This window comes from Nyctibius grandis, chromosome 24 (genome assembly GCF_013368605.1).
Source record: "Nyctibius grandis isolate bNycGra1 chromosome 24, bNycGra1.pri, whole genome shotgun sequence".
NCBI classification, from domain to species: Eukaryota; Metazoa; Chordata; class Aves; order Nyctibiiformes; family Nyctibiidae; genus Nyctibius; species Nyctibius grandis.
In genome coordinates this window covers 1,850,483-1,865,304 of record NC_090681.1, presented here as the reverse complement: position 1 = coordinate 1,865,304, position 14,822 = coordinate 1,850,483, and the positions used below count along the sequence as shown (strand labels likewise).

At 50.7% G+C, this 14,822-nt stretch overlaps 1 protein-coding gene across 1 annotated transcript in view; it reads right to left on the bottom strand.

Moving 5' to 3' along the window:
* The window catches only part of CSMD2 (CUB and Sushi multiple domains 2), a 254,428-nt gene that overhangs the window by 12,703 nt on the left and 226,903 nt on the right, over positions 1-14,822 (bottom strand). Inside the window, 9 exon segments of the mRNA XM_068417612.1 lie at positions 65-241; positions 3,058-3,240; positions 5,489-5,662; positions 8,041-8,229; positions 9,037-9,210; positions 11,846-12,019; positions 12,481-12,654; positions 13,998-14,192; positions 14,489-14,674. Of these exon segments, the coding sequence (XP_068273713.1) occupies positions 65-241; positions 3,058-3,240; positions 5,489-5,662; positions 8,041-8,229; positions 9,037-9,210; positions 11,846-12,019; positions 12,481-12,654; positions 13,998-14,192; positions 14,489-14,674 (1,626 nt within the window).

The window sequence follows — 14,822 nt, the reverse complement described above, 5'->3', positions numbered from 1 at the left end:
GCCCGGCCCCAGAGCCTGGCAGCATCGTTCATCTCATCTTCCAGGAATCCATCCCAGCACTCACCTGTACACTCCGGACTGGTCCCAGTCCACGTCCCGTTCACCGTGCAGTGCCTGCTCAGCAATCCTGTGGAGTAATAGCCTTCCCGGCACTGATAGATAATGGAACTGGAGAAAACCAGGCCGTCGTTAAATATAACCCTTGCATTGCTGGGGGTTCCTGGGTTGCCACAGGATATAACTAGAAAGCAAAATGGCAGAGTTAAAAAAAACCAAACCCAAACTACAAACACCACCCCCAAAACCAAAACAACAAGGCTTTCATGTGCACTTGACTGTTCTCAATAAAAGTAAGATTAGCTGCAAAGCCCCTGGATCAGCTCAGACACAACGGGCTGCTCCGTGGAAAATCAGCTCCATCGATCCCACAGGATCCCAGTCACCGCTCCCCAGCTCGGAGCAAGGGTTCCCCCCTGCCTGGCAGCACATCCCAAGGCTGCGTGCAGCATCCCCGGCACAGGATTGAAAAAACCTCCGTCCCTGCAGCCAGTGGGTCCCCGAAGCACCATCCCTGCTCCTCTCCTGGGGGGATCCACCACCACAGCCGAGCCTGGGAGCGACCTCCTCCCGCAGGCTCCTCCGGGCTGAAGGGAGAACTTGTGTCCGCACATGGCAGCGGCCTTATCCCAATCTCACATCTGGTCCTACAGCTTAATAAAGCCGGTGGTGCCAAGCCCAGAGTGCCTCCATCTTCCAGGAGCTCGGGAGCCTGGACACGAGCGTGCGGCTTTGCCCCCGGCCCCCCCGGGAAGCCAACCTGCAGACTTGAAAGGAATGAAAGCAGGGAGGGAGCCTGCTGCTCTCCTGCTGTGGCATTGCTCACTGCCCACCTACATCCAATTGTGCTTTCAGAGAAGGGAGAATAGGGTGGGAATACAATCACAGGTTTGTCAGTGCCCAAGTTTTATGTCTGAAGTACCTCAGCACCACGGCAGTAAAAGGGCAGAGTGAATGCACGAAGCCCTGCCATGGCAAAATAAGCACCTGCGGTAATTGCATCCAGCCCTCATTTACTCTGAAATTACAGGACGTAAAAGAAAATCACATGAATCAAGGAAAGGCTTAAACTGCACGCTCCCTGCTCTTTGGAAGGCAACTCCTGGCTCCCACCCGTCCCCAGCAACGCGCCACAACCTCTGCAAGAGCATCAGAGCTGTACTGGTGCCAGCGGGGGAAGACACTGACGGCCGAACATCAGCCCCTTGACTTCAAAGTCAAGCACATGCTTTGTAATTGAACCTGTTACGGCAGCTTGCTCCCTCTCTGAAATGCAGATAACGGCTCCTCTCTCCTTCCCTCCTATTTGTGCTGTGGGATTTGCACGGTGTCCTCTGCAGCGAGCCCTCACCTCCCGCTGAACGGACTGAGACGCTGCGCTCATCCTGCAGCTAATCTGGAGAGCGATTTGCATTGAATTCCCTGGGCAGGCGAGTGCCGGTGACCTGTGAAGCCCCATCGGGCTTGATTTTGCTCCATTTTGGTGGCTGAGAGCAGCGAACAAGCAGCTGAGTCAGGGAGCTGATGCACCACGGAGGGGCCGAGCGGCTTTTCCACTTCAGCAGAGATGCCCGTTCCTGCCTGGGCACTCAGCTCTCATTTTCATTTGCCCTGAATTCAACCCCAAAATTAATCTCTCCCCTCCCTCTCCTATAAATACCTGCTCCAGAAAGGCAGATACACCACTCGGAGCGCAGCGAGAACACCTGGCAGTGCTTGCAGCTCGCTGTGAATACAAACGACAGACCCAGCACGCTGCTCATCGCTGTGAATTACCTGCCCACATTGGCCAGTCAGCACTTAACATTAAACGACTACATTATAGGCATAATATTATTATTATTCATAAAGTATGAAAAAAAAATCTGCCAGGGATCCTTATTTTGGGGCCTCTGGAACCTGATGGGTTATTTATCATGAGATTAATGAATAGAGCCTTTCCACCAAAAGGAAAAAAAAAAAGAGAATGAAAAAATCCCGAGACCTGAGTGTATTAATAACATGATTCAGTGTCTTTTCAATCAAGAGCTCCATCAATTTGGAATAAATTTCCAATTCATTTACAAACTCTCTCTGAGCTTTTGGCTTTCAAACCAGCTGGAGAGAAGCACTTGCCCAGGTCTCCTTGCAGTTGGTATCCTGCCTTGTTTTGGCTTTTGTTCTTTCCCCGATTGATTTTTAAACACTTTTATAAAACAGCAGCAGTGAGTAGCACAGCTCAGAGAATCTGGCTGGGGGTTTATTAGATTGGATTACAGGGTCTTACTTGATTCCTTCAAATGGAAAAATAAGGGGTTTGGGGTTTTCAAATACGGAAATATGCTTACTGGATTATAATTTGCATTTTGCGTTTCTGCTTAATGTAAATGACCCTGGCGTGTGCCAGTTCCAGCTTTAACAGCGGTTTGAAGCTATTGATGTTTCTCATTCTGCTGAATTTCCTCAACAAAGCAACAAGGAATCGGTCAGGCACCCACAGCCCTTCCACCAGAACAGGGCATTTCTGATCACCTTGCTGGATACGTAACGCAGATCAAGAGACCCTCACCCCAGGGACTCCTGCAGCGAGCCTGGCAGGGACAGTCTCGGGGGACGCCTGGAGGTGAGCACCAGATCCCAAAGGCTCCTCCTCCTCTCTGCCTCAGCCCATTGTTGGCATGAACGTGAATGACCTGACACCCTTCACACCGCCCCGGGGTACCCTGCACAGCGAAGCAGAGCTGGGCACACAAAAAGGTGAGACTCATCCTCTAGCACTGACAAACCCTCCTGTGAGATGTGACCTGCAGTTGTCTGGGGAGAATTGAGGCTCCTTGACATACACGGTGTATTTGGAGGAAAAGCTGAACAAGAGCATTATTTCTCGCAGCACCAGACAGTCCCTGGCAACTAAAACAGAGGGGACGGGCTGGCTGGGCAGCTGTCCCTGCTGCGGCAGCTCTGGGGACACCGACAGAGGCTTGGCGTGACGCAGGAGAGGATGCGGCGCTGGAAACACACCTTCGCACTCCGGCTGCGTGCCGCTCCAGGAGCCGTTGGCTTGGCACGTCCTCTCGGATGAGCCCCGCAGCACGTAACCGGGCTCGCAGCTGAACCGGACCACGTTGCCTGCATCAAAGTCATCTCCCAGCCCGATGCCGTGAGAGGGGATCCCCGGGTCGCCACACACGCCCTGGCTGCCTCCTGTTAAGAAGAGAGCATGGTATCAGCAGAGTGAGCAAGCCACGGGCTTTGGTCCTTCTTCCCCTCAACCACATGTGTTCAGAGGGCCAGCACATGGATTCGACCCCATTTAACTCTGACTGGCTCTCAGTAGAGCGGGGATATCCCAGATGAATGGTCCCCTGACTCCAGGAGCCCACTGGTTTTAAGCTGGTTACAAAATGCGGCCGTAACTCCTGAATCTCAAGATGGAGCCTCACCAGCTGCAGCCGCTTCCCGAGGCAGCTGCTCCAGCAGACAGCAGCTTGGTTGCCAGCATCAGTCATGTGGATGGTTTTCCTCCAAGCTGAAATTACGACGTGCTCCAAGTCCCCTCAGCACACCCTCCGTATTTGCAGAACAAGAAGCTGTTGGGTTTGGAGGCAGGAGGGATCCAGCTGAGAAACATCCGCTCATACAAGTTGCAAACACTTTGAGCTGCTGGCGGTAAGTTGGGGGGCAGGAGGAAGGGAGCAGCTGCAGCAGGTGCCTCGCAGGGGTTCTCCGGAGCAGGCTGGAGAAATGCCCACCTCCGTGCTGCCTGACACAGGCTCACACCATGTTCGCCTGTTCTTGGCTTTCTCCGCTAACGATCTGTGTAAACACATCCACCCCCCAGCCAGGAAAGACTCTTTGCCTCCCGCAGCGAGCAATGATGCTCCCCGTTCCTGGGCCTTCTGTGCCTTGCAGCAGGTACAGCCTTCGCAGTGTTACGTGTAATATAAAACATAACGAGCATATTCATCATCCAGGGAACATACTTGCTTGCAAAGAGAAGGGGGAGAACGCTCCAGGTTCAACATTTTCTTTCACACAATGACTTATATCAAAGTCTTTTGTTTCATCTTGCAAAAACTGCTGTCACACTGTAGGGATCTTCCGCACACAATGGAGAACCTTTGGCAGGAGATGAGCTGAGCTGTATTCTGCCTCCTCACTGCTTTTGTAACTGCACCGCCTGAGTTTGGTGTAACAGAGGAGCCTCTCCCCAAGCCCTTGGGTGGAAACCATGGCTCTGAGGTACTGGGCATTCACCTGGACCCCAGTCAGAGAGGACCTGTCAAATGCCATCAGCCTTGGTCTAAAGCTGCCTCCAGGAAGTCATTCAGAAAAAAAAAAAATCCCATACAACAGATGTCAGTAGGAACTAGTCAGAACAACGCTGAGCATCTCCAAAAATCCACCCACAGAGATGACAGGAGAGACAGTGAAAACCACATGGGGAAAAGGCACGAATTAGAGCAGAAAACCCTTCTGAGCAGCTACAGACCAAGAGCTCAGCTCTGCAGATATGGCTTCTGAATATGACGATGACTCCACCTGATTTTTTTCCCTTCCAAAGCGGAGGTTAAACTTGGTCAAGTGGAGCTGCTAAACCTAAGTGGCATCATTAAAAATTAACACTTGTCCCAAACGCTTTTCTCCAGCTAAGTTCTTATTCCATCCGCCTCCGTGCTCTCCAAGGACGGCGTGGGGAGGGCTTTGCACAGCATCCTGCCACTTACTCATCACCCTTCCTCCACTGGAGGCCATCAGCCTAGATCCCAGCACCTTGACTTCAGGAAGGCTTGGCAAGCACATCTCATTGCGTCCCCCACGACTTTGATCCAAGTCCGTCTCATCAGGGACTTTTTTGCTTATCAAGATGTTTTCAGTGCAAGACCTTTCTTACTCTGGCATGGGAGTGGGGATGGACTTCTGCTGCCAAACTGCTCTCAGTAGAGATGCTGATGATGTGGAAACTCATTGTACCAGCTTCCACTGGCCTTGTGCAGACCTGGGACTGCTGTGGTGCCACAACAGCAGATGTCAGGCCCTGGAAAGGAGCCACATGGGCTTTTTTTATTGGAATGCATGAGCAAGAGGGTCAGATGCTGCAGACAGGATGCAAGGACCTGATTTTGCATAAGACATGTTCATCCTGTACAGACTCTGCATGAAGAAAACTGTAAAGCAGCAGGCTGCAGCACACCTCCCACCACTAACATTTGCTGCAGTGATTTATTTCTCGTCTTGCAAGCTGAGCGCTTCACTCTCTGCCAGCGCTTATCATCCAAGTTGCAGGAGAGGGGAGAGCTGAGACGCAGCGATTTTCAGTCTTCCACAATCTCTCTCCGCAGCATGTGTATTTCTCCAGCTCAAAGCACATCAGGCTGCTCCCATCGCAGGGTAAAAAGAAGTAGTGGAGGAAGGGACTGCCCCATGCCCTCCCTCCCGCAGCCCCTCTCACCTGAGCAGTGCGGCAGGGAGCCGCTCCAGCGCCCGTCGAGCTGGCACACGCGAGTGGAGTTGCCGATCAGAGCCCTCTTCCCCAGGCAGCTGTACCGGACCACGGAGCCGACCGTGTACTTGTCCCCCGAGATCTGAGCGTGGGGTGGGGAGCTGGGGTGGCCACAAGAGACCACTGCAAGAGACAGATGCAACAGCTTCAACCACGAGGGAACTGCCCGTGATGCTCAGATGAAGGCAGATGCAGCAGGTACCCACCAAAGTACAGCGTGTTTGAGGTCGCTGCACGGGACCTTGGCAGCTTGAACCCACCGGTCTGCCCCAGAGCCCACCAAATGCCCCACAGCTCATGCCACAGTGCAGGTGTGGCACAGCAGACCTTGCATCAGTCTCCTCCTGGGGAACACGAGCTGGTCCTACAAGAACTGCCAAGGGTTTGTGCATAAATGCAGAGTCCTGACACCGACAGGCACTTTGCAGGTTCCTTGGAAAACTCACCCCTTCTTAACCATGAGTATTTCCACGCACACCCTCACCCCCGGCAGCGCCAGGCACTGCGACACAGAGCTGCAATCGATGCCGTGTCACTCCTGAGCAAATTATCCCGGCGGATTCTGAGCACTGCTCACTCGACCATTGCTAGTAAAAATCCACTGCTAACAATAATTAATAGGTTTACTTTAGCTTAGCAATCAGAGTGGAGACAGGGAGGCCGCTGACAAATACACTGACAGATCCAGGGGCTATTAGACAGGTTTGGATGAGGATGCTCAGCGTAAAGCCCATGCACCGTTCGGTTTCTGAGGGAAAGCATCCGTAACGGATATCTTCTCTCCCTCTGCTAGAGTCTAAAAATACCAATCCTGGCATTAGGTAGAAAACATGATGTATGTTTCAATAAAAAGGAGAGCACGCGTGTGTTTGGGCACGTGGGCGTTGAAATATACTGGTGCAGAGCTGTGACTAAAACCAAGGACGCTTTGCAAGGGAATGGGTTCGATAGCTAATACTTAAACTCACACTGTAACTAACAATTTAATAACGGATGCTCCAGCAGACTCAGCTAAGCTTAAAACCTGTGGCAGCACTGAGGGTTTTAAAGGATTTACGTACACAGTGTGAAGGCTGCTACTCCTGATGCGTCAGCCTCTGCTCCCCTGTACTTTACTTATTGGACTCGCTCTCCCACCCCTCAAAGGGGATCAGCTCTGTTTTTCTACCTCAGAAACAGGCATGAGACAGCATTTGCCACCCAGGCTCGTCTGGCATCACCCTTCTTAATTTGTGTTTTAGGAAGTGCCTTGTTATTTTAGGTGCCCAGCTATAAACACTTTAAAGTCGTATGGGTTTCAGCACTGAGCACATCTTAAATTCAACACACAGAAAACAGACATGCAAAAAAACACCTACTTTTTTTTTTTTTAAACTAATAAGCTCATGAATCCACACAATCAGTTGTAAAACTGAGTTTCCAAAGTTTTGAGACTGCCCACAAATCCTCCAAGTCAATGGATGCTCAACATCTTAAGGAAGGAGATCCCTTTTACTGAGCTGGAAAGCTGTGGACTGAGGGAGCCTGAGGTATCGGGCTCCCAGGTTTTAAAAGGTAACTCCCCTCCCGGAGCCCCCGTGGCTGCACTAACATGTGGTTATCACTTGCCAATTCCCCACGGCCCGTGCAGGGTGCTGCAAACGCGAGAAGGTGGCATGCTGCTAACAAACAGAAAGGAACACGTGCCAAAAACCACTCTGTATGACTGGGTGGCGAAGGATAATACAAGAAAGAACGAAACAATCACGGCTTTGGAACAGCTCAGCTGACTGGAACTGAAGGAGCTCCCTGACTGCTTGGTTGCCCTCAGTGTGATGCCCGGGCATCTCCTGCACTAGGTGTTACCACCACAGCACGTGACCACCGTGAATATTTTGTCTTTCTACGCTACTGGAAATACCCCTGAAGCCAAACCATCACCCAGAACCTCCTAATTTTCTCTGCAAACCACAATGGCAGAAAGGGCCAGGATACTGTCAGAAAGGGGGAAAAATGCAGAGCGAGGGCCAGGAAGCAAATCCTCTCCAGCACCTGCACTGCAGCAGAATAAGGGCTGGATTTATTTCAGTGTCGCGCTGTCATTCCCCTCGCCCGAAGCCGCGGGGATGAGTAGGTGTGTGGGAACTCAGCCAGTGCTCGGTGTGCTCTGTCCTGTCAGGCTAACTGCACGCTGCTTCCTACGAGGATCCACCTTGCAGAAGTCCTGCTGCCCTCCTCCCCCTGCAAGACTTTGGCCGGAGCTGCATGGAACCAGCAAAACCCAGCGGGAGCTGCCTTCCCGTGCAGAGGGAAACCACCTCTGCCCCACAGGATTGCTCTCCTCAGACCACATATTTCCCTTCTGTGGGCAGGATCCAGAGGCCAGCGAAGGTGATGGAATGATCCCCATGGATTACAAAGGGCTTTGGATCCAGACTTTTTACATGACCATTCAGCTAGGCAACAGAGAGCTACATGGGATGGAAACCTGCGGTGGATGGGTATTATTCTGAAGAACTTACAAAGACACTGTGGGAGGGCACGGTCCCAAGTGCCATCCCCCTGACAGGTAAGGACATGTGTACCCAGTAAGTAATATCCATGGCTGCACTGATATGAGACAGTTGTTCCAAAGCTGAATCTGTGAGGACCACTTGGCTGCACTTGACGGATGCTGTTTTCCAGGTGCCCGGGGTCAGTACAGTTTACAACTGCAAACAAACAACAACAAAAAAAATACAAAACAAAGGGTGTAACAAAGAACAGAGGATTCTCCAAAAATGAGCAGGAAAAGGGAAAAAATTGCAAACTACATATTCCACATTTTAAGATTTTTTTTTTAAAAGTATTTTTTTAAAAAGATTTGAGGCAGAAATAGAAAAAAACCTTATTAAAAGGATAAAAGAGAGAGGAAGCAACCCTGCAGGCTCTCGCCCTGCCATGCGAGGCTCGGCAGCAGAGCCTTGCTCTCTGGCCCCAAATCGGGACTTACATCAGCCAGTTGAGAATAACTCATTTCTTAACTGACACAGCAACAGCACGGACAGAGATACTGGATTAAGGGAGTACAGAGGAAGAGAGTGCAGGGAGGGGAGGGAATTTGATAAGTGAACTTGAGTGTTAATAGCAACAGAAGTAGGGCAGGAGAAAGGGCTCTGCACAGAGACCGTGGCGTTTACTTTGAGTAAGCTAGTCTAGGGCTACCAGGATGATCTCTGCTAAGGGTCCGGCCAGATGTTTTCTTGTGTCCTCCCCACTCACAACACGCACTGATGTAGGGCTGGGCCGGGTCCATTAACAGCTTTGAGTGAAGCCCAGGGGAAAATCAAGTTTGTTGCATGAGATTTACACAGCCCTCAGAGCTCAAACATCACGTGTACATTCCTGAGGAACCGCGAGGTCTGGTTCACTTGAATTTATGATGGCATCAAGCAAGATTTTAGGAACCGGGAGTAACCAACATGGAAGGCACAGACAAGTCCGATTTGCCCAGCCCGGGGTGGAGGCAGACGACTTACCGCGGCAGGAGGGCAGGGTGCTGCTCCACTGGCCGTTGGCCAAGCACTGGGACTGCGATGCTCCTTCCAGGCGGTACCCAGTGTTGCACACAAACTTGGCCACATCGTTCAGGTTGAACTGACTCCCTTGGGTCAAGCCATTGGCAGGGTTGCCGGGGTGGCCACAAGTGATAGCTACAATTAGAAAGTGGAGATGTTACTTTTTTTGCCTGGAAGAAAGTGGATTATCCATTGGAAAAAGCTCCTAAGGAAGGAGACAGTAAAAAAACCCCACATCAACCCTGAAACCCACTCTGACTTCAAAGATTTGTGGCCAGCTCTGTTGAAATACTGAATCAAGTTGAGAGCGTGGTACCTTTGTTCATTTTACTGGCATAAGAAATTCTCTGAATCGCTCTCTAAGCACCTGAGTGCCAGCATCCTACTGACTTACACCGTAAATCCCCAGAGATCCTCTTCAAAAATCCCCGCTGCTGCTATTAATCTATTGCCTTACATCACCCTGGGCATCACACACAGAGTCATGAAACCTGATGTATTCCTCCCTCTCCCTGGTGTCAGTCAGATGTATGCTCACTGCAGTATAAAGTTACACCTCGAGGGATAGTTAAAAGAGAGGAAAAATATGAGAAAAATCAGGTTTCCAGCATGTGGCCTAGAAAGCTTAAATCTTCCTGCTTCAAGTTTGAAAAACTTTGGGGGAAAACCTTTATTTTTAAATCCCTGAAATGAGGATTTCTGTGTAGTTCTTGTTCCTGTGGCTGATGTTAGCTTGGGCCAGTGAAAAGGTAAAGGGCTAAAGGGTCCCAGTCTGAGTCGCTCCCACGATGCCCAGGGAAGGTGCTGAAGCAAAGGCTGGAGCAGCAGGAAGCACAGACAACACTGAAATTCAAAGTGCTTTTGCTTGGGCTGCCCTGCTGGCACCTCGGCAGAGGTGGGCGATACGGAGAGGATACAGCCCCTGCTGGGAGCAAAGCCTGGAGACCTTGGCTCCGAGCACAGCCCCGAGTTCCACTGCACAAAAGGAACGTCAGGATGTGCCACACGGAGATTTTTGGCTGCTTAAGGAATGCGGCATCTCCCGACAGCTGAGGACAAAGCAATATTGACTATTGTCATGCTGAAACGGGGTAATGGTCCATCAGTAAAGTCCAGCAGTTCAGCTGTACCGCTGCCAGAGCCAGAAGCTAGAGGGGAAGATGAAATTCCCACAAAAGATCCATAATACATTTGACTGTCAGGGCTGGACTATACCACAGGGATGGGAACTCATTCCTTATGCAAGCTGGTGACAGGTACAGGTCTAAAAAATATGAAGCAAGATAGCCTTCCAGTGCTGCGGGAAGCAGATGTCAGATTCTCTGAGGCACTGCTGAATACAATTATGCATGTTTTGAAACAGGTAATGGATTCTGTCCCAGAAACAAAAAAAAACCCCACACTCGCTGCAGTTGGCATGGATCAAAAAGGCCCCTTCACACAGAGGGAGCAACTGTAGCAGGTTTGAAGCGAAAATATCAGGACAAGAGGAAGCTATAATGTGCTAACACCCAGTGCCCCGAGATTCTTCAGAAGCAATAAAGCCTCAAGGCATCTAATTTCAGAGCCCAACAGTGCTCTGCTTTAACGACATAAAATTTATGTTATCCATAAGGCCTAATGTAGTGTAATAACTTCAAGGCCAACTTCTGCACAGGAGACACCTTTACAGAGCTCTGCACAAAAGCTTGGTGGGCTTCAGGTGCTTGAGCCACAAGTCAGCACAAAGCAGAGCCAGACAAAGGCACTGGGTAGGAACCAGCCCTGCACTGGTTCAGCAGTCGAGCAACGTTCATCTGCTTTGCTCTAATGGCTTTGGTCCCTCCTGAAAGAAACAAGATGATCCATGAAAATGGATGTTTAGAAAATCCTGCATTTCCATAAATCTGCCTGTCAGCAGGAGGACCTCTATCAATATAATTCCTGGTCCAAGGTGAGCATGTATATACTTGGCAGGTAAAAGTGAATTAAAACTTTTTCAACAGAGCATCCTGAGACACGGGAGTAATTCAAATCTACCTACAGACCCAGAGACAGCCTTGCCAATAATTCTTTTCCTAAAAAGCTCATGCAGAATCTTAGACATCCTCCAAGTTTTGGAGTCACTGCTAACCTTGACAACTTCAGTCTGTTTGTTATCTTTATGCTGAAATCTGCATATTCATTGATATCTTGCTGTTATTATTGTGCCTCAGCACATGAAGCTCTAAACCAGACACACTGGAAGCAAACAACTGGAGAATCATGAGGTGAAATACACGGATTGCACTGTCCATTGACAAGATGATGCTTAAACTTATTAACACCTTAGAGTTCTAGAGAGTTACTTAATTAGCTGATTTACTGGAAAGATAAATGAGCAGGTTGTACAAGGTGACTTGTGAATGTGGATCAGAGGAGGAGAGAGACTGACTTTGAGCATGGGCCTCAAAGACGGTGACACCTGGGGTGGTTGGCGGGGCTACGTCTGCCTTCACCTTCCCCGCACCCCGACAAGGGTGGTCTCCTCAGAAACCACACCTTCAGCTGGGCTCACCATTAGAAATTCAGTTTATGAAAAGTGGCACTGACGAAGCAGAGGGAAGCAGCAAAGCAGCCAGAACTGCAGCAGTGCCCCTCCTGCCACACCTCAGCTCTCTCCGGCGTGAAGCCCAGGGATGCTCGTTCAGGACTACCGCCGCGTGTGCAGAGCAGCTGGACGCAGGAACTCTGACCAACGGTCTGTCCTCTGACCGTCACCAGGGCTAAAGAAATCTGACAACATACTTACGCACACAGACAGGCGTCTTCCCGGACCAGCGGTGATCCTGCTGGCAGATCCGCACCGACATCCCGATGAGGCGGAAGCCGGGGTTGCACTGGTACACCACGCTGCCGCGGTAGTTGTAGTTCTCCCCGTTGATCTGCCCGTTGACGATGGGACTGGGCACACCGCAGTGCCCCGCTGCAGGAGGGACACAGGGAGAATCACCGGGAGCTCACGCATACCACCCCCCAAAGGCATCACACACCCTCGACCCTCTGGGTGGGTCTGAATTCAAGACTCTGCTCTCAGAAATAAAACCAGAGCAGAAGTAAAAACAACATATCGTTTTTAAAGCTGTCCAGCCTCAGAACACCTCGTATCTATTGAGCAGTCAGGAATCAAAGCCTGCTTCCTTTTTACATCTACTTAAAACCCGACTGGCTTCAGTAGCGCTGAGTCTTCATCTGGGTTCTTGCTTGAATCAGTATCTAAAATCCATATTCCCTCCAGAAACGCAATCAAGACTCTTTCCCCACCACACACAATCATAGAACCATCTTGGTTGGAAAGGACCTTTAAGATAATCAAGTCCAACCATTAACCCAGCACTACCAAGTCCACCACTAACCCATGTCCCACCACGGATACTCCACACCTACCCAGACACCTCACTTCTGCTCCGCTCCAGAGCCCGTTGGCCATGCACTCCCGCACACGGGACCCCACCAGGGTGTAGCCAGTGTTGCAGGAGAAGATGGCTGTGGCCCCGTAGCTGGTCAGCGTGCCGATCTTGTTCCCGTTAGGCGGAGTCGGCAGGTCTCCGCATGAGATAACTAAAAGAGAGCCCAAAGCACAGTGAGAACAGGCAGGGAAGAAATGCACTCAGTGACGTTCACCACCGCACGTTACTGAAGCCAGGAATGAAAAGGAAAGATCATTAAATAGTTACATGGATAACAGCAATTCAGAGTCGTGTTACATGAGGTGACAAATATAAGTGCTATTAATATTTCTGCTTCGGGACGTAAGGGAAGCACTAAAGGTAAGACTGGCTAGGAAGAAACTACAGAAGTTTTTCACACAGGAAGTTTTTAACACAGGAATATTTCTATTATTAACCCATTGCTAATTACAGCTGGGAAGCCCGACTTCCAGAAAAGCCACAAAACAGCACAAGATTTCCAACTAGAAAGTGACACCCAGCTTTTCCTCATACAGTGACTTCCAGGACAGAGCTGGCAGCTGCAGATCAGACCCACAGAGGACACCCAGCTGAACACCCAGCGTGCAGCTGGAGCCCAGCCAGGAGCCCCTGCAACCACAGCTCCCAGCCACAAACTTCAGCTCTTTATTTTATCTAACTTAAAGATCTGCAAACTCTCTGGAGCTTTCACACTCAGCAAGAAATCAAAGAGACTCACGCTGGGCGCTTCTGACCTCAGTGTATTGCCAAGATCCTGTCATTTGAATTTAGGTGGCAATAACACTGAAGAAATAAAACGAGGTCAGGCTCCCGCTCCCGGATCTGGCTGGAGAGCTAGCAGGGGTAAAACTACATCTGTCACCGAAGCCGGCAGTTGCATCTCTAGAAACAAAGGGAGGCAGGAGGGAAGGGAAAGCTGCCATTCTGAAGGAGAAATTTTTCTCCTTAGAAAAGAAAAAACCCTCCACTTTTGACAAAAGACCCAAAGCACCACAGTCACATCAGAACGACTGCGCGAGCTGCTTGTTTGCCAAGAGTGTTTTTGATTTACAGGTAACGCTGTTACCCTCATAAACTCGGCGTTTGCATAAAATTGGAAGAGGTTATGTTTTAAATGTGAATTTTTTATTTTCTTTCTTAAAAGCAAACTTCAGAGCATCTGGCAGCAGTGACAGCTGAGCTGCTGGGACCTGACAGCAACGGATGAGCTATTGTGCTCGAGCTCTTGCAGAACTGTTCAGATTAAGCCAAGGATCAGATCAACAGATGACCTCTCCCTGCATCCCAACTCTCTTCTACCAGAGCGGTTCTGCAGCCGCGCTCTCAGAGGCTGCCAAGTGTGGCCAGGGCTGGGGGGCATTTGCACGCCAACAGCAGAGCTTGCACAGCACTGAATGGAAATCAGAAACCCCAACCCCTGCAAGGCATCCCACAAAGACACTCGGCACGGCTCCCGAGCTTCGCTGCTCTTACTTTTACAGGTCGGCATCGGTTCGCCGATGCTCCACTTGCCGTTGGCTTGGCACCTGATGACCCGCTGGCCCGTGTAGTAGTACCCCGGGTCACAGATGAGCATCAGCTCGGCGTTGTAGTGGTACTGGATCTCGTAGGTGAGCCGCCACCGACCGTGCTCGACTGCAATGCTGTTGATATCGGGACAGGTGACAGCTGAAAACGGGATGTGGGGCGGCAGGGAAAAGAAATGAGACAGAGGTTACTAGGTGTTTATCTCCAGGGCACTTCAGCAAGCGTGCTGGCTTTTCAACGAGAGGGCCAGTATGAGCATCTCTGATTTACACATGGGAAACCAAGACACCAGGAGAGGGGGCATCATACCCAAGCTACGCAGGATTAGAAACCTGGTGTCCTAAATACTGCACCTGTGAGGCAAAGCTGGCCATGCCAGAGCTGGAAGAGATTACAGAGCGCCCTCCAAACCTCCCCGTGGGGCTGTGGACACTCACCCACGCACTGCGGGGGCTGGTTGCCGTTGCTCCACTGCCCTGCCTGCAGGCACTCGGCGGTGGGCTCCTCCCCGGGCTGCAGCTGGAAGCCCTGGTTGCAATGGTACACGGCTTTCGTACCCACAGTGTACTCCTTGCCAAAGACAACACCGTTCTTCGGGGCTCTGGGAACTCCACAGGAGAGAGCTGGGAAGGAGGAGGGGAAAAAACACAGCCGAGCAATCAGGCAGCTTCCAATTTGATCACGGATTTGTGGTGAGCTGAAAGCCCAGATCCCAAGCTCTCCTGTTTCCAAAAGCTCCAGCCCCCTGTTGAACCCCAGAAGTGGCAATGA